Genomic DNA, 20,212 nt, shown 5'->3' with positions numbered 1-20,212 from the left:
TGGATTCCATCCGAGGTGAGAATCCGGAAGACTGTCGAAATACGCTTCCACAACTGCTATTACCTCTTTGTTCGATGAAAATTGTTTCCAACGCATTAATTTTTTGAGATGTGAGAACAACCAGAAGTCAGAGGGAGCTAAATCTTGCAAATAGGGTGGATGTTGCAACAATTTGTACTTTAATTCACTGATTTTCGCAATGGTTTTTTGAGCTATGTGAGAAGGTGCATTGTCCTGATGAAAAATGGTTTTCTTCTTCTATAAACCAGATTTTTTTCTCACAAATTTTTACATCCAGCTGGTCCAAAAAATTACAATAATAATAATCTGAGTTTATTGTTTTACCAGTTTGGAAGTAATCCACAAACAAAATTCTTTTTGCAGCCAAAAAACGGATGCTAACACCTTCTTGGCCAATTTCTTTACCCTAACTCACTTCAGAGCCAAATTACCAGGTTCACACCACTCCTTAGCCTCTTGTTTTGATTCAGGATCATGGTGGTAGACCCAAGTCTCATTCATAGTGATGAAACAACGAACAAAATCAATTTTTATCATTTCTAAAATGCTTCAAATATTGCTGAGAAAGATGAATTTGAATGTGTTTTTGTTTTGTTAGCAAATGCAGCACCTATTGTGCACACAGCTTTCTGTAACCCAAAACTTCAGCCAAAATATTGCTCACACAGCCTAATGAGATCCCTAGGGCTTCTACTAAATCTCTCTCGATTAATTGACAATCTTCCAAAACTATATGTTGTATTTTTGCTAGGATTTCTGGTGTTGATGCACTTTTTGGATGTCCTTCACGTGGATTGTCTTCAAGACTTGTACGACCATATTTGAATTCAGCAACCCATCTTTCTAATGTTCTAATTGAAGGTGAAGAGTCCTTATACACTTTTAACAATCATTCATGAATTTGTTTTGGTACTACACCTTTCCAAAAATAAGAATTTTATCACTGTATGATATTCAATTTTTTCCATTGTAAAAAAATACAGTGACATGTCAACTTTGAACAGCTGTAAATATACAAATGAATTGACAGATCTACATGAAACTTCACACATGTTCATAAAAAAGTAGTACCATTTTTAGAGAAATAAAGCCACAAACCTACTAGCACCATCTCTTATCGAACAACAAAACTTATTGAACAACCTAGTATTTCAAACTAACCAAATTCATTAACATGTAAATCTCTATATCCAAGGCCGAGACAAAAGTACAGTTGCGAACTAACAAGATTTTGATCTATCCAAGTTTGAATTAACAAGGATTTCCTGTATTCATCCTAAAGTAAACAAAACCTCTAAAATAAACATAACAAAACAAAAATTAGTAATGTTGAACAAACAGTAGTTGAATTCCAACTCATGCAAAAATTATTGTGTTTTTCTTGTTTTAAAATGGAAAATACATTAATAAATAAATAAATTGACAATAGGATAAATCCAAATAAAATTCTCTCATAATAAATAAAAAGTCAAGTAAGTTTTAAAATTTTAAGTAAATTTAACAAATAACTTTTGTTGCATATTTTCTTGATTTCTAATATTCAAAAAAGTTTCTTGAATATGAAAAGAAAATGTAATGTATGGCAACATATATTTCAAACAATGTTCAATAAAAAAGAATACAAGCTGCAGATTTTCTGAACAAAGTTGTTCTAACTCCAATAAATAAAGTATTTTAAAAAGTTCTTTGTGATGATTATGTACATATAAAGTCGTAATGATCAGAACCACATCTATTTACTATCTTACTAAAAACCAATTACATTATATATATATAAATTACTTTCACTCCTATGTAAGTCTTTGCATAGACAGATGAGAAAACACAAGAAAAATACATACAAGAATAATTAAAATATTATCATCTCATTAAGAGAAATCTTTAAAATTTGAAAGTAAAATAGAAAGATGTTGGATTATATTGACCTATAAAAGAGGCCAAAGTTAAAAATATTTTTATTACATAACAATGTAATTAATAAGAAGCAAGAGTTAATATAATACTTAAATCAAAGTATCATAGCTATTGCATATCTGATATAAAACAGATGTGTGATCGTTACATATATGTTACTATAAAAGTCCAAAGTCTTGTAACTCAGAAATTACCAGTAAATCAGGACATTTATTGGTATTGACTAGTAAAAGTCCAGTTTACCAATACACTCAGATGAAAAAAAGTGTTCATAGGTATCTGTTGTTTTCTAATATACCTAAAAATCTAAATTAAAATAATGAAAGTGTTACTGTAATGATTTTTTATTAAATTTCTTAAAATAAATTTACTGTGAAATTTGGCAAGAAATAAACAGTGTGGATGAATAAGTTGTCTATTGTAGTATTTTTTTTGTGTTAATATAAGTCTTGCTTTTGATGCAACAGAGTGATGACGTAATATATAGCAGATTTTATGAACTTTTAACTGAGTTAATGAATCAGAAGACAACAATTCTTAACTAATGAGCAATGTACCCTAACACTTTGTTAAGTGAAGTGAAAAATGCAAAAACTGTGGCTAGTAAAAAAAATCTGTTCACTATATACATTGGAAGGGGTATGATGATCTCAACATTGGAGATGATGAAAAACTAATAGCATCAGTGTCTACTAGAGCAGACAAAATTCTTTATTTTTGATGAACTGTTCATATTTGGTATACCAGGATCATTTGTCAAAATTTATTATTCTACGATCATTAAAATAGACAACGGCTGAGGAAGTTGCATGTGATTTTTCAGATATTTTCACAACTTTCAGTGCATCTAATATCCTTCATTCTGACAACGGTAGAGTGTTTTGTAACCAAGCCAATGTTTATGTGGTATATGGGCTGATATAAACATAGTTCATGGAAAACAGTCACATGTAAACCTAGACATCAGAAATATGCTATCAACTTGGATGAAATAAATAAAACTTCAAAATGGTCTAAAGACTTGAAGTTTGTGCATGCAATGAAGAATACAGCTTATGAGGGGCTCAAATGTTCACCATATAAAGCTATATAGGGTGTTCCAATGAAAGTGGATGCTTCCAGCTCAGTCATTTCACATTATTAAATGAAATGAATATTTGGAAAAAACGTTAAATGTGTGGAAATGAAGGAATGCAGCTAGTAAGTACAATTGGAGCAGAGAACAAGGCTGCAGGTGGTTAGCAAAAAGAAGAAGAAGAAGAAAAAAAAAAAAAAAAAAAAAACAGTTGGAGCAGACAAAGCATTTGACAGTTGAAACTGAGAGAACAGACCTAGCATCATCTCCTGAGAGCTATGTTGTCACTCAAACAGCTTATAACAGGGTCAAAAAAGTAATGCTTTTTAAAAAACTGCCAAAGAAGGCCTTGAAATGGAAAGAAAATGAAAACAGCGTCTTGTAACAAAATTACAAAACCTTCAGTTGGACAGAATGTAAGAATCAAAGTACTGGATGTATACTGAGCAAATATCGCATATATACACTGAGCACACACAAATCAATAATAGTTGTTTTAAATATTGAGTATAATGAATTTTATCAACTTGGCAGTAAGGTCAGAAAACTGAAGTCATTATACACTAGGAATCAATTTACACTGTGCAAAGAAAATTTTCTCAGTATTGAGGAAGTAGGAAAAAAGTTAGTGTACAAGAAGATTTCACAAACTATCTTTCGTGGAAGCCAAGGGTACAAAAAGTGCAATTGATTTTAAAGTGTTAAACAAAAAAATGTTTGTGCAAGTCATCTTTGCTGTGCAATTCTAAATGTCATAATAGTAAACTTTATTCAAACAAGTGAATCTCTATCATCACAATTACTGTTCGCATAAATTTGTTTGAAATTATAAAAAAATTTTCTACTTTAGAATAACCTAATGTTTATTATAACTAGAGCATGATATTTAGGAGTATTTGTTTGCCAGCGGCCACTAGATTTGTTAACCTGGAAACAAAAACTACAGCCACACAAGTAATAAAAATTAAAGTACACTAAAGCGTCGTTTATCCGAAAGAATTCCAGTCAGCAAACTTAAATTTTCGCTAGTGCTGTGGCGCTGCAATCTTTGGCTATATCTTGGGCTACTCCAATATTTATTTTGTTGGCAACAAAAAGTGCTGGCAGCACTAGCACTTTTGTGTGATGTTTTTCTGAGGACTGTGTGTCGTGTTGAATCAAACATTTTTGATAGTAGATCAGCTTCTAAAGTAAATTTTTTTGGTTTTTATATTTTTCAGTATATTTATTTTATTTATTTAATATACACACCTTCATTTTATTTTAAAAATTAAATTACTTTTGAATTTTAAAAATGTAAGATATTCAAAAAACGGTATGTTCCATTTTGAAACTTTTTATAATCTNCTAAAGTAAATTTTTTTGGTTTTTATATTTTTCAGTATATTTATTTTATTTATAGAAAATAAAAAAATAATTTTTAACGATACAATATCCACGATTATTATTTTAAAAAGTTTTCGTCAGGCTTAACATCGACGAAAATTCAAAGCAAAGTGACACGCAACAGAGAAAAATTTCAACATGGGATTGGTTAATATATTTTTTCATGCATAATCGGTTATCCGAAAAATAAATTATACGAACAATCCCATTCCCCAATTGATTTGGATAAACGACACTCTACTGTATATTGTAATACCAATTTCACCAACACCTAATTTTTGTTGGGCTTAAAATTCTTTTATTTTGCTAATGTTTTCAACCTATTAATACAAGCCATCATCAGGCTTATTATAAATGTTCCAACTCAAGAATACATAAAATAATATTGTAGCGTTTCAAACTATTTAAATGCATTTGTGATGTGGGTTTTAATTTAATTAATTAATTTAAATACACGCAGGTGTGTATTTAAAACCCATGCATGCTACTCTCTACATACCATCTTGGTTCAATAACACACACAAATACAAGGGTTGTTCAATAAGTCCTTAGAAAATCCAATAGATGGTGTTCATAGCCTCAAAAATGGCACTTTTTTGTAAGCATCATTTCTCCCTAGACAGTTGTGAAAGTCTCAGTCATATCCATCACATGGTTTAATTTTTATTGATGATTGAAGCAAGAAACTTTTGTTTATTTAGAAAAATGGAAAAAAGTGAGTTTCGAGCAGTGATTAAACATTTATATTTAAAAGGCTTAACACCGAAAGAGATCAAAGCTGAGTTGGATGAAGTTCATGGCACATCTGCTCCTGTGTTTGCAACTGTTTACAATTGGGTAAATGAGTTCAAACGTCGTCGTACATCCACAAAAGATGAACATCGTTCGGGACATCCAGTGGAAATGACTACTCCCAAAATGATTGACAAAATCCACGATATGGTTTTGAGTGATAGACGAATCAAAGTGCGTGAAATAGTTGAGGCCACAGGCATATCGCAAGGTACAGTGTTTTCAATTTTGCATGAAAAATTAGGTGCGAAAAAAATCTCGGCAAGATGGGTGCCGCGTTTGCTCTCTGTCGTAATCGTGTGGTTGACTCTGAGGCTATTTTGGCACTTTTTCGTTGCATTCTTGATGATTCTGCATCAATACATAACTGTGGACGAAACATGGATACACTATTATACTCCAGAGACCAAAGAACAGTCAAAATAGTGGGTTTTTGAAGGTGAAAGGGCTCCAAAGAAGGGGAAGACAGTGAAATTGGGTGGGAAGGTGATGGCCATGGTTTGTTTGGATACACGCGGAATCATCTACACTGATTACTTGGAAAAAGGAAAAACAATAACTGGAAAGTATTATGTATCGTTATTGCACCGGTTGAGCGAAAAAAATCAAGGAAAAAAATCCTCATTTGAAAAAGAAAAAGATCCTCTTCCATCAGGATAATGCACGGGTGCACACCTGATGGCCGAAATCACGGAATTAAAGTTTGAATTATTACCACATCCACCATATTTGGCCCCCAATGACTTTTTTTTATTTCCAAACTTAAAAAAATGGCTTGGCGGACACGATTCACGTCAAATGAGATTGTCATCACCCAAACAGATGCCTATTTTGAGGACCTTACGAAATCTTAGTTTTTAGATAGCTTAAAAAGGTTGGAGAAATGCTTGGAAAAGTGTATAGAGCTTAAAGAAGATTATGTTAAAAATAAAAAAAATTTACTTAAAATAATTTGTTTTTCTATCTTTTTCTAAGGACTTATTGAATGACCCTCGTATCAGTTATCAGCATTTAAAGCACTCATTAGAAGAGCATGTTTATATTGTACCAATGTGCAGGACCATCTCAAGGAGGTTAAAAAAAAAAAAAAAATACTAAACAGCCATTTTCATAATTTTTTTTTCTAATGCCAACAAATACTCCTTTGTCATCTTCATAAGAATGATAAATAAAAAAAAAAAAAAAATACTACTATCTCAAAAAAAATTAACAAATTCACACACAATAAGCATTAGGAGGTGTGGTGAATGAGTGAGTTTATTATAAAATCTTGAGAATGATCTATAAAAGAGCACCCAACATCTGTAACTTACTGTGGAATGATAAAGACAGCATAAAAAAAGGAAGAAAAAGCTGGGATATATAAAATACCATTTGAAAACCAACAGTTAGGAATTGAAAAAGATTATGTGGGTGTGATCAGAAGAACCTGGTGGTACGTCTGCGAGAACATAGATACAACATTGACAAAAGAACACAACACAATATTACCAATTATGGTGCAGACTGAAGGAGTGGTTGTAAAATGAGAAAAGGCAAAAGTCATTAAAATAATGCATTCTCCATCCATTGCGTTGGAGATGTAAAAGGTTGAAATTTACAAAAAAAAAAATGAAAAACCGTTGCCTAAATGCTAGGGATGCTAATGCACTTCCAACAGCATGGAAGTATATAATAGAAAAAAGAATGAGACTTATAAACCCTTAAATCATGTTTCTTTCTAGTTAGCTTTCTTTACTGTTTTATAATGTTTGTTTATTTTATTTGTTTTAATATATACACTTCCTTCATTTTATTTTAAAAATTAAATTACTTTTGNTCTAGTTAGCTTTCTTTACTGTTTTATAATGTTTGTTTATTTTATTTGTTTTAATATATACACTTCCTTCATTTTATTTTAAAAATTAAATTACTTTTGAATTTTAAAAATGTAAGATATTCAAAAAACGGTATGTTCCATTTTGAAACTTTTTATAATCTTAAGCCTGACAATGGCCTATATTTATAGGTTGAAAACAGCAAAATAAAAATTTTAAGCTCAGCATAAATTAGGTGTTGGTGAAACTGATGAGAATAATTTGTTGAGAAAATGGTGTATAGTATGGCATTAAAAACTATTTATATCATTATTAAAAATTACATGTTTTTGAGGTTGAATACTTTCATTTTCTTAATTTGTATTTTTAAGTACATTACAAAACAACAGATACATATAATACAGTGATACCCCAAACTTATGCGATAGGTGGGACCGAGTGATAACCGCGTAAGTCGAATTCGTGTAAGTCGGGGTATAATTTCGCAATTTGTGTAAAATCCAAATTCGGATGTAAGCAAGCTAATAAATGTTCTCGTTAATCTTATCACATCTTTTGATTCATTCACGGTTACAAGAAATCACCATATAGAGTCTCTCGAGTCTCCGTATATATAACAAACACAGAAATAAATAACACTAAATTGTAACTGTGCGTCAATTCTGCGCGACACATCCAAACATGTAAGCTGAACAATTGTGTGGGGGGAGTGAGTAATCAAGAGCTGTGTGCCACTCAAACAAAAGACGAATCCACGAGTTTTGAAAATCGCGTAAGTCGATGTATTACTGTACTTTTTTCACCCGTGCCTATAGGTAAAGTCCAAAATGTGGACATTTTATCAGGGATTTTGACCTTTTACCAGTCAGTACCAGTAAAGTCCAATATGCAAATTTTTCAGTAATTTTCAAGAGTTACTGGACTTAAGACTTTTACAGTAAGATATATATATGAAATGGAGATACTCTATTTAAATTTTTCTTGTTTTAACTTTAGAAGGATACTTATTAAATCAAAAATTCTGTAACTTGCATAAATACACACCACTCGAGATTTCAAAAATCAATATTCTAAAATTTAATATATTACTCCCATATTTAATAGCATACCATAATATAAATGTGCAAAAATTGTCCAATTTTGACAATTTTTTTAATATGAGATAAAAGTATTTTTGTCAAAATTGTACAATTTTGACAAAAACACTTTTATCTCATATTATATCATGCCATTATATTTTCCTGTGAGAGAATGAACCTTGGAATTCACTGTCTGAGTTCTGTTGACATTGGTATTTGTCAAGCATTTTATTAAGAATCTTGTACACAAAAACAGATAAAAGAAAATTTGTTCAAATAAGAAGTGGCTTTAGCATATAAAATTCAAAAACTGTATAGTAGTTTCTTGAAAACTTAAGATAGCAAAAATTAATGCTACAGATAAAGATGTCCCAATTCCACAAGGTATCACAACACAGGTATCACAAGTAGTTTTGATAGCAGTGTCAATATTTTAAAACCACATTTAAAGTATTGGTAATGATCTCAAAGTATTGATACCAGCCAGTATTGATACCGAGCATTAAAACTGTAAATCTTGCCAGCTGTTGCTGTTCATTCTGTAGATTGAATTTTGAATGTTTTGTATAATAAAATGTAATTAATTTGAATAAAGCATATTTATTACTAACAAATTATTAAAATCTATTTCTAATATAAACTAAATGTTACCAATACTGTATCAGTTGATTTGAAATTTTAATATATTTTCAAGTTTTTCAAATAATTGGCAAATTTATAAATAGTAATCTGAATTGTATATAGATTCTGAAAATAAAATTTGAAGTAATAAATTTATTGATTTTTGGTCATTATTGTTTACTATATAAGTTTAACTTAACCAAAAATAGTGTTAGATTTAATTTTGGTTGAAACTGACTTTAAAACCCAAACCTGGTTTTTGTTTTAGCTGCAAATTCCAATTTCAGTTGAATTGAATCTTACCTGTGTGAATAGTGTAACAATACCAAATCAGATATATGAGAAAAGTATTGAGCACAAAAACTACTTGTATCTAAGAAAATTATTTACATAGTATTGATACTGGTACACCCCTACCTAAGGGCTGCTTATGAAAAAACACGACATTTTGGTTGCATCTAGTGACAGAAAATTAAAGTATAAAAATGAGTTATCTTCATTATAAAACTGGTGATAGATATCCAAAAATGGAATGAGCATTGGTTAAGTGGATTAAAGAGGTGTGGTGAAAAGGTGATATTACTGGTAATAATACTCATGAAATAGAAGAACAGCTTTCTCCAAAATTACCCAAACCAAATCAGAACTTAAGGCATCACATAGGTGGTTGATCCATTTTCTGCACAGGAATAAATTTGTCAAATATCATGTTACTAGTGTAGGGAAAAAAATGCCCAAAAGGCATCTGACAAAGTAAAACATTTTCAAATGGCATGAAGAAATATATCATAATATGAACTCATTTGATGAATCCCAGTTCCAGTTTGATCTGTCAGCCAAATATTCCATGGATTTTAAGGTTATTAAGACAGATAAATGCTGGAAGGAAAAAAAAGTGCACTTCTCTATTGAACTGACTATTGTGTATGATCCAAAAACAGAAAAATTTGGAGATTGTCTCCTACATTTATATTTGAAAAATAAAGAAAAAACTTCCCAAAAAGCTGTCTTGTGTATGGAATGAAAGTTGGAGTAATGATAAAAAAATGTTTATAGAAGAGTATATTACAATTCTTGGAATACCCAACACAATTCCTTATTCAATCTGAAATGTTTACTTCTTATGGTCTTGGCTCAAGAACATTTATGAAAAGATGTATAGGTCACAATGAAACAACAAAATAATATTTACTACATTCCAAGCAGTATAGCCCCTTTAATACGATTCCTCAATACTTATACCAATACTCTTGCTAAACATGGTGAGAAAAAATGGGAAGAGTGGATTGCTACTGAGAATGAAGAATTTACAAATTTCAGAAACAGTCTGCTTCCTATGAGAAAGTCATAAAATAAGTATGTGATGATGCATGGAAAAGCAGAGATGAGGTTGTGAGGATGTCAGTAGAGCAAATTGGGTTTTTGCCTTAAACAGCCCACTTTTGCATTATAGACTTCAGGAATGTGTAGCGAAAAGAAGTGTATCATAACTGCTAGACTTTGTGGAGGATCCACTGAAAAGCAGGTATAAAAGTAATAATGACTCAGATGTGTGTCAAACTAATTCAAGCAATGAATCTGGTAAAAATATCACTCGTTTCCATTTTTAAACAATTCTAAATCTTTTGGTGCTTAAATACATTTATTACTTGTTTCTTTGCAATTATGCACATATAACTTAAAAGACATGACTTTGTAAGAATTTCTTAAAAACACTATCAAATGAGGCAATGGTAAATGGTAAACGATACAAAATGGACTTTCCAATAAAATGGCACATGGTGAAAAATGTCTGAAGTACGACTACATTCCTGACAAGTTGGTTGGTTGGAGTTGGTAACACAAGAGCCTATATAGATCAAAGAGGGTCCTGACACAAGTTTTCGACAGTCAAACAATAGGAGTGCTATCAGCTGTATTCTTACACCATGGAAAACAGCTTAATCAATCAATAAATAATTATTATTATTAAAAAAAATTACAGCAAGTTGATTGTATTCTACTTCCTTTTTTAAGTCATGATATACTAAAATATAAATTAACAAATATAAGATTCCAGAAAATTAGATTTTCATTTTGTCCTACTAAATCTAATCTATAATTACAGTAGAGCGTCGATTATCCGAATCAATTGTGGACTGGGGTTGTTCGGAAAATCGATATTTCGGATAACCGATTATGTACGAAAAAATATATTAATTTATCCCATGTTGAAATTTTTCTCTGTTGCGTGTCGCTCTGCGTTGAATTTTCGTCGATGTTAAGCCTAACGATGACTATTGTATCGTTAAAAATTATTTTTTTATTTTGTACAAACAAAATAAATATATTGAAAAGTATAAAAACAATAAAAAGTTTACTTCAGAAGTTAATTTAGTATCAAAAACGTAAAATATTTGAGTAGCCCAAGACATAGCAAAAGATTGCAGTGCCACAGCACTGGAAAAAATTTAAATTTGCCAACTGGAATTCTTTCGGATAATTGGCGCTCTACTGTAATAACTAATAAGTTATAAAAAAAATAGGCTTACCAGTTGACGTTTCTCCTTGATTTGGTGTAGTTGCTAGATCAGTTGATGGTCCCGAATTCTGTCTAGAACTGTTAGACCACCCAGAACTGGTTCCTGCTGGTGGTGGTCCACCCCAACTTGAAGTACCATTATTTAAAGAACTTTCACCACCACCAAGAAGGCCCATACGAGGTGGCATACCCCACCCAGAATTTGTACTCTCTCTCTGATAGTTTCCATTGTTATTCCTAGCAATACTGTCTAGTGGTGGGGTATTAGATCCTCCAGTTGCACCTATTAATCCCTCATACATATTGTCACTGGATGATTCAGCAGAATGAGATAATATATTACAATTTATAATACTACCACTGTTTGTTTTATGACTGGATCCTCCATTTTTTGAACTATCTGGTGTATTTGCATTTGTGTGACTGCTATGATTCACATAAGCATTTCTCCCTGATACACTATTTTCTGGAATGTTCCATCCTTTATAGGAAGAACCATTGGCTCCTGAATTGAGCCCTTGCCATCCTGGATAGGGTGGGTTGTTCTGGATATTTGAGGAACTGTGATCATTTCCTGATACCTGACTATTGGGCATATTATTAGAAGAATTGTACTGAGCACCATAGGAAATGTTCTGGCTGTGAGAACTACAGGATTCCCCAGCATGTGAATTACCTACTAGATGCTGGTTCTGAGATTGATGAAGGTTATTGGAATGTCCTCCACTTCCTAATCCATTTCCGAAACTATTATTATTATTACACCCTGGAAAACTTCTTCCATTTGAGGAGTGATTGGCAGGCCCAGATAAAGGGCTTGCTGTTCCTGAGACACAGTCACTATATCTTTCCATGCAATCAGCACTGTGCAAACCTGATTGCATATCTTGCTGATGTGATGACTGTCCATTTACTGAATTACCATGAGGATTATTTGAACAAGTAGTAGCCTGTTGCAGGCTTAAGTCTGAAGTATTTTTGGCCCCTATGGGGTTTTGTTTTTGGTTCTGTGGGATATTACTGCCCTGAGGTCTGTCACCAACAGTACTTGCTCCACCCCATATGATAGAGGAGTCCATTGGCTCAAAATTAGTAGTCCCCCATTCAGTAGATGAGGGAGATTGTGCACTCTGACTATTGCTGCTGCTCTGAGGATTACCCTGGTTCAGGGTGCATCCACCCAGCATGGAAGAACCTGAACAGTGACTGGCTTCAAAGGAATTTGCATTGGAGCTTTGCACTCCATGGTGAGCGTTACTGTGGTTGTGGAGACTTCCACCAGTGGAAGCAATGATACAGGTGGTTGTACCTTGCACACCACAGAGGCTTGAGCTAGATATCACAGATCCAGAAAGAGAATTTGGGGTACTGACATTACCCGACGATGTTTCCAAAGTCATGTCTGATTGACTGTCTTTATTATGATCATCCACACTCACTTTTTCCCAGGCGTTTCCTGGTTCACCCCAAATATTAAATTCGCCATCTGTAAATATAATTAGACTATTGTTAAATTATCATCAATATAAATAAACTTCTTAATATTCAAAATACTACACATTTATTTTGAACTTTATTTTTAGCATAAAAACAAATATGCATGTATGTTTTTCATATTTTGAAAATCAAAACAAAATGGTAATAAATGTAATCAAATATATATCCAACCAGAAAAATATACTTAAATGTAATACTCATGCAGAAAGTTATGAAGGAAAGTCAGTTTAAGTATTATGTAATAACTGCCATTACAATTAGAATGTTAGATAATCTGTTAATCTCTAAACCAAAATGGTTCATTACACATACACTGAATAAGCACTGCTACATCTGTATCTGACAGTGCAATTTTCAAATCGTAATGCTACAGTGTGAAAGTGACTTGAAGTGATATAATTTTTGTTTATTTTTGAATGCTGAGGAAATGAAATCAATGAAATTTATCACCAAATAAAAGTCAGCATAGCAAGAACTGTTTATCACAGTGTTTCTCAATGGGGGGGGGGGGCAATATCGCCCCCATGTGGGCGTTTTTCCATGCTGAGGGGGCAATTAGTAACAATTTATATTTTGAGGGCAATATAGTAAAACATTATATTAAGAATAATTAGATATTTTATTCATTATAACGTACAATAATTAAACAAATAACATTATACTAGTCACTAGTCTATTCAATGCAGTACGAATTTGGCATTAGCCTTGGCCCTTGGCATCGGAATTTATAGTAAAGGGGGTGATACTACGTAACGGTTTTATTGAAGGGGGCGACGATTCATTAGAGGTTGAGAAACACTGGTTTATCATGTGGCTGTGTATCAGTAAATACAAATATTCAAGAATTGGGAGAAAATGTGAACAATGCCAATTGTTCTAGACACCTGATCACTGTGGAAACAACAGAGGAAATTGATCAGAGAATTCATAAATGTAGAAGAGTTTAGCCTGAGTCATGAATAAGCCCACAACATTGGGAATAACAAGTTGAGATATCACAAAGCTTGCAGCAAACTGGTTCTGAAAAAGTAGACAATATACCACAAGCAATGAATTAATAAGACATTTGCACTGTTACAAACTTAAAGGAATATCTTTCCTCACCTGCAATTTTCAACTGTTTGAACTCCTAAAAAGTCATTTGTGATAAAAAAATTTTCAGATGATAAAGAGATAGATGCAGGAAATGATGCAGACCTGGCTCAAGATCCAACTGAAATAATGTTTTTCAGAGGATATCCAGAAGCTCATACATTGGTGGACCATATGCACAAAGATGAAGGGTTATGAAGAAAAGCAGATATTTTTATTTCATTTCTCTCCATTATTCTGTAATACTGTCATATGAAAATTTTACTTATGTTTTGACTCTCCCCCTACTATTGCAAGTTTTGGATTAGATGTTTGTTACATGTAATAATTTATCAATATTTATGAATTTATGATTTGACAGGACATCACAAAACACAGTTATATTTTATTTAACAGAAAATCTATAATAATGCTCAAAACTTTCATTTTTGAAGAATAATATATGTTTCTATTACTGCTTGCTATAGAAGCCTAAGCCAATTAATCATCTTAACTGAGAATGTTTTTGAACATTTTTAGATCATATATATCAATTAAATTAAATTATCCACAACCGTGAGGCAGATAATAGTGAGGGCTTATCAGACCAATGATGGGCACAAACGCTTAGGAATCAAAGTGAAAACAATTTAATAAACTCAAAAAGTTACTACATAAGTGTGAAAACGAAAACCCAAAATGCATTTTGGACTATTTTCCCAATAGAAAACAGGGAAAATTGGGAAAATAGTCCGAAATGCATTTTGGGTTTTCGTTTTCACACTTATGTAGTAACTTTTTGAGTTTATTAAATTGTTTTCGCTTTGATTCCTAAGCATTTGTGCCCATCATTGGTCTGATAAGCCCTCACTATTATCTGCCTCACGGTTGTGGATAATTTAATTTAATTGATATAATTATATCAAGGGCTAAAAGCAACTTTTGTATTAATTTAGTTTTTAGATCAGTTTCTGCCATAACAGTTGTAAACTTCTACAACAGCTGATACACAACTCAGAGAAAAAACAAGTTTTTTTTTTTTTTTAAAAAAAGTGTGTTTTTAAATTTCAAAGGAATTATCATATTTTGAAACAGAAAACTAACATATGAAAGAAAATTTAATCCTAAATAGCACAGCAAACATATAATGGAAGTAGCACTTCATTGGGTTGAGAGGCTGTGCATTCAAAAGTTCAGGAAGCAGTACATTCAAAGTTCAGTGTCAATTGTATTGCAATTATAGATATATTTTTACAGTTTAGAGAAATGAAGACACTGAAAGCAAATTCATTTGCACACACAATAAAAATCCTGTAGATGTTTTGTAAATCACTAATAAAAGCATTAACAGTGTTAACACTAATGATGCTATGTTGCTCAATGAAAGCTGGGAACTTGTCCTAGATAGTAAGAACTTTACTCATTTAGCCAACAGTGTATTAAAGCTATAAATTAGATATGCCATTATATCTTTCTTTTGCACAATTTTTATCTCATTTTCTTCTTTGTTTATGTTTGCATTTTATTTCATACATTATTTTTGTGTTTCAAAATATGTTCACGTCTTCTAAATTTAAGAACACTCATTCTTTTTTAAACAACATATTACTAAGTTCAAATGTAAGTTATTCTAGAAATTTACAACCATTATTGGCTGAAGCTAATTTAAACAGGGTCAAAAACATTCGCAATTAAATAAAAAGATTAACAGGATTTAGCATATATAACAAGCAGTAACAAACATGTATTAATAATGTTGCCAATGGCTAATGGCCAATTCAATGACTAACAAGTTTGAAGAACTGTCTCATTTGAAATCTAGTACATTCATCATTTTAAACAATTTCTATCATAAAATATTTTATTGTTTTATTTTCTTGTAATTTTTCACACACAAATAAAACAGCAGAACAAATCAATACAAAAAACAAGATTAATTTTAAGACAGTTTTCAATAAAAATTTTTAGACACTGAAAATACTTTTTCAATGTTCAGATACTAAACTAACCATTTTATAACATTAAAGATAAATGTACCTTAATTTAGATATCAAAATCATTTAGACCAGGGCTTTTTAAACTATGGGTTGTGACCGCATTTGGGGTCACTTAGAGAAATCTTGGGGGTCAGGAGATTTTAATGCAAAATATTGAAAATGATTTTTGAGAGTTTGAAAATGGCACGCTTTGTGTCATAAGTTTCGTGATTTGCGCTTTGTGTCACTTCTGGTGCAGCGAGACAATGATTCAGCAACACCGATTGTAGTGTGAACTAGTGTAGTGTTGTCACTTTTCAGTGTATTCAGTTGTCTTTTTTCCATTGTAACACAAGAGTGAACTGTGGTAGTACACCATTATTGTTTTTGCAAATTTGTATATATCTTTGTTTCATATTTTTTGAATCACAAAAAAAAATCACAATCATAAATGGGGTTGTGAATAAAAAATCTTTAAGAAACCCTGTTTTAGACTATAAAATATTTAAACGTTGAAAGAAGAGTTACTCAACATGAGTATGAATATCAAATTTAAATACAAGACATAATTTAAATCCTTTTTTGATTAAAGTACATCTTTAACTTCATATCTTAGTTAAGTACAATTTGTATATTTTCATTACATTAAATTTCATAAATTTGTTTTTATGAGTTGATTTCTAATAAAGTGGCACCATTTCTATTTTGCATACTTGCAATGACTAATGGATGACTAGTGACATTTCTTGATGAAAATGCTAAGATTTGCTTTACTACATATGCAACAGACGTTGCCATATACCTAAATACATTTTCCACATCCAGAAACTTTCAGAGAAACCCATGTACCTTTAATAATCAAGACTACTATACTAGCATTTTTTAAAAATAATATGATAATAAGCTGACATGTGATAATAGCAAAAATTTATGGAAAATTTCATAGTAATAGCAATTTCTAATATACAGATATTAGAGTACTGTTTTATTCCAGTAAAAAACTGATCCACAGAAAATTTCAGTTTGTTAGAAATCTTTCAACTCTTTTAAACATGTATTAAGATTGCAAATTATTAGTAGATATTAATGGTAATGGCAAATCCCAAACAACTGTATGTAACAAATATTTATACATTTAATTTATAAATTTTGTTCAAACAATATTCTTAAAATTAACAACAACAGTAATTATTGTAAACTTTTTTCAACAACATTAATTAATCTTAACAAGTATTGAATTAGGAATTGATTAAAGATATTTCTTGTGAACATTTACTCATAAAATAAATAATACAGGAGCTCCCTTACTTATAAACAAGTTACCAAAATTTTGTCATAGTTGAAATGTAATTGTAAATGAAATTGTAAGTCAAACTAACATAGAAAGTACACTTGTACACAGAATAACCACATACTGTTAGGGTTTGATCCTTCAATGTACTTAATAAAATACATTACACTAGTTTACCCATTCACTACTGCTTAGTAACGAATGTTACAAACGAGTGTTTTTCACCTAACATACTTAGTTTTATAATGTCATTTATTTTCCATGGTAATAGAGTGACACTTCTTGCATTTATCTCCACTGCTAGATTTACTATACAATACAATACAATACAATACAATACAATACAAATGCTAGATTTACATTTTGGAGGCATTTTTGAAGCACTAATCATAAGTTTAAAAATTTGCAAACAATGGAATAATTGCATTTACTGCTAATGTTACGGACTCTGACACTATCTCACAGGCAGTAATCAAACTTCAGAACATGTATGAACACAAATGGTGATTTGCAATAGAAATAAACCCACATTATTTATTTACTAAAAAATTATAATATATTACTGGCCACAGACTGACTTCAATGCCACCCTATGAGCAGCAAAAGAACGTCAGAACAAATGCAAAATTTAAATTTTATACGTACAGTCATACTGTTCGTAAGTAGGGGAGTAACAGGGTATCAAAAAATTCTATAACAGAATTTTGTTATATACGTACATACACACACACACACTAACAGATGAGTCCAGCATTGTAGGACAAAAAGTAACAATAGCAAAGATTAAGATTATTAGATTATAGCTGATCTTTCATTGTGTGCAAGAATTAGGTCCCCCCTCTTCTGAGACTAATTAGAAAATTTTTAGATATCTGCTTACCACACCAGGATAATGATAATTAAGACTCACTGCAACCACTAACTGGTGCATAGTATCACTAAGTGATGAATAATAAATGTTTTCTTAACTCTTTCTGGATTTTTCTTCAGGTTTACTAAATTCGAAAAATAAGCTGGATCTTCCATAATCATTCATAAATATAAATTCAAGCATAAAATTGAACATTAAGACAAAGAATCTGAATAAAGCAAACTTATGCGCATACACTTCCCGTGTCAACTTTATATATGATGGAACACTAAATGTCATTGAGAATTTTTAGAAGGGTCTAAAAATATGTTCGATTTCATGCATAAATGCAAAATAGGCATCTAAAATAGTACAGTAGAAGCAGAGTTCTTTGGGGTAATCCTTAACCCTCTCTCTCCCCCGTGGTGGGAATTTCAAAAAAATCCCTTCTTAGAGTACATTCTCATGACATACCCTAACCGTGTACTAAATTTCAATTTTCAACTCCTAACTGTTTGGGCTCTGCGCTTATTATTATTTTGATTATCATTATCAACCAATCTCGATTATATTATAAGATTATACATATATGTTACTGTGAATAACCGATATCTGGTGAATGTCGAGATTCTCCAGTGAATGTCAGCATCTGCTCGTTTCGTGTATGTACGAAATATTTGCTAAATATCATTATCTCTCACTTACACCAGCAAACGTCAACAATCAGCATGCACTGATGGTGAATGTTGAATAAAAATGTTTTTATTATGTTAAGACAAAAATGCAACTTTTTAATATGTCAGAATAGGAGAAAACTTAAGTAACAGCACTTGTAAATAAACTATTGAACCTAAAACGAACAGTAAATTCTTAATCAGAAAAGAAAAATAATACACAAAATTACACACACACATATTATGTGATTAACAGTATATAATTTGATTTATTGCAACAACTTAAACTGTTATGGCCCTTTGAATTGCACAAGAGTCCCTTGCTTTTACAACTGCATTTATTCGTGGAACGCTTTTTTTTGCAACGACAGCATGTATAGCCTTGCCCTCCACTTTTCGAATTAGCTGCAGCCGCTTCTTCAGTGATATTTCTTGAAAAGAAAGCTCATCTATGGAAAGTAACTTTTTATTACAAATTACAAACTGATTATGGGTATAGAGCTGCTTGAGGGTACCATTTTTGTTTGCTAATTTATAATAGTCGGAGTCTTCTATTCCAACTACAACTGCCAACACATTTCGGGCATCTGTACGGCCACGGTCATCATCGGTACGGACATGTATTCTTATGGTATCACCAATTTGAGCAGAAGGAAATGGAGAAGAATTTGGCAACAGACTGTCGCCTCTGTCAACATCGGCTTCTCAGAAGTCATTTTGACCTCCACCAGAGCTTATCTGTGCTTGTTGACATACACTGGTGATTGTTTGAATGTATAATAATATAACCAAATATTCGGTCTTTCACCAACATATTTTGTATGTGTCAGCATTCACTGGAGAATATCGACATTCTCTAATTTTGGTCTTTCACAGTAACATATACACACAGTGGAACCTTGATTAATGAGCATAATGCGTTCCAGAACCTTACTCATAATGCACAACAATTTTCCCCATAGAAATTAATGTGAAATATGATAACATATTCCATGCCAAAAAAATATTCAAATACCATATTTATTGTTTATAAGACGAGGTTTTTATTCATTTTTCACTGCTTCAAAAACCTAGGTTGTCCTATATGCGTGAGCGAAGGATCCTTTGCGTTTTTGCAATAATTTTTGTGAACCATGTATAGATCATGCTGCCTTTAGTCACTTAGCAATGATTATAAATGTAGTTATTTCATATTTGTTAAATTAGTATTTTAAATGAATATTTGTACATTCTGAATCATTAAAAAGAAACTTTCCTGTCATGTGCATTATAATCTTTTGGTTTTGCTACATGGGTATCAAGTGCATAGAAAAACAATCTTCAAAAGCTGATAGCAGTCATTCAGGAAATACTGCATTTTAAATTCACACAATGGATCAGAGGACGATGCTTTATGGAGTAAAAGTGAAAAATAGGAGAATTGTAATGAAGCTTTGGAGGACAAGTTTGACTAGACAAAAGGTGATAGCATCAAAAAAAAAGTTGTTTGCCTTAATACGTGCATTTGATGATAATTTATTTGTGATTAAATAAAATAAAATTAGAACTGTATTAATAAATCTAATTTTCTTTATTTTGATCTTTAAAGTCACACCTTGTCCTATATACAAGTAAATAGGATAAGGTG

The 20,212-nt window shown here is 31.5% G+C and overlaps 1 protein-coding gene across 10 annotated transcripts in view; it reads right to left on the bottom strand.

Moving 5' to 3' along the window:
* Positions 1-20,212, bottom strand: part of LOC111636733 (protein Gawky-like) — a 273,290-nt gene that overhangs the window by 98,399 nt on the left and 154,679 nt on the right. For all 10 annotated transcript variants that reach the window (XM_023382051.1, XM_023382053.1, XM_023382045.1 and 7 more), the window contains one exon: positions 11,237-12,712. In XM_023382051.1, coding sequence (XP_023237819.1) covers positions 11,237-12,712 — 1,476 coding nt within the window. The remainder of the gene's footprint in view (positions 1-11,236; positions 12,713-20,212) is intronic.

Source organism: Centruroides sculpturatus, unplaced genomic scaffold (genome assembly GCF_000671375.1).
Source record: "Centruroides sculpturatus isolate CEXI.00-Female unplaced genomic scaffold, Cexi_2.0 scaffold1083, whole genome shotgun sequence".
NCBI lineage: Eukaryota > Metazoa > Arthropoda > Arachnida > Scorpiones > Buthidae > Centruroides > Centruroides sculpturatus.
This window is presented reverse-complemented; position numbering and strand designations above follow the sequence as displayed.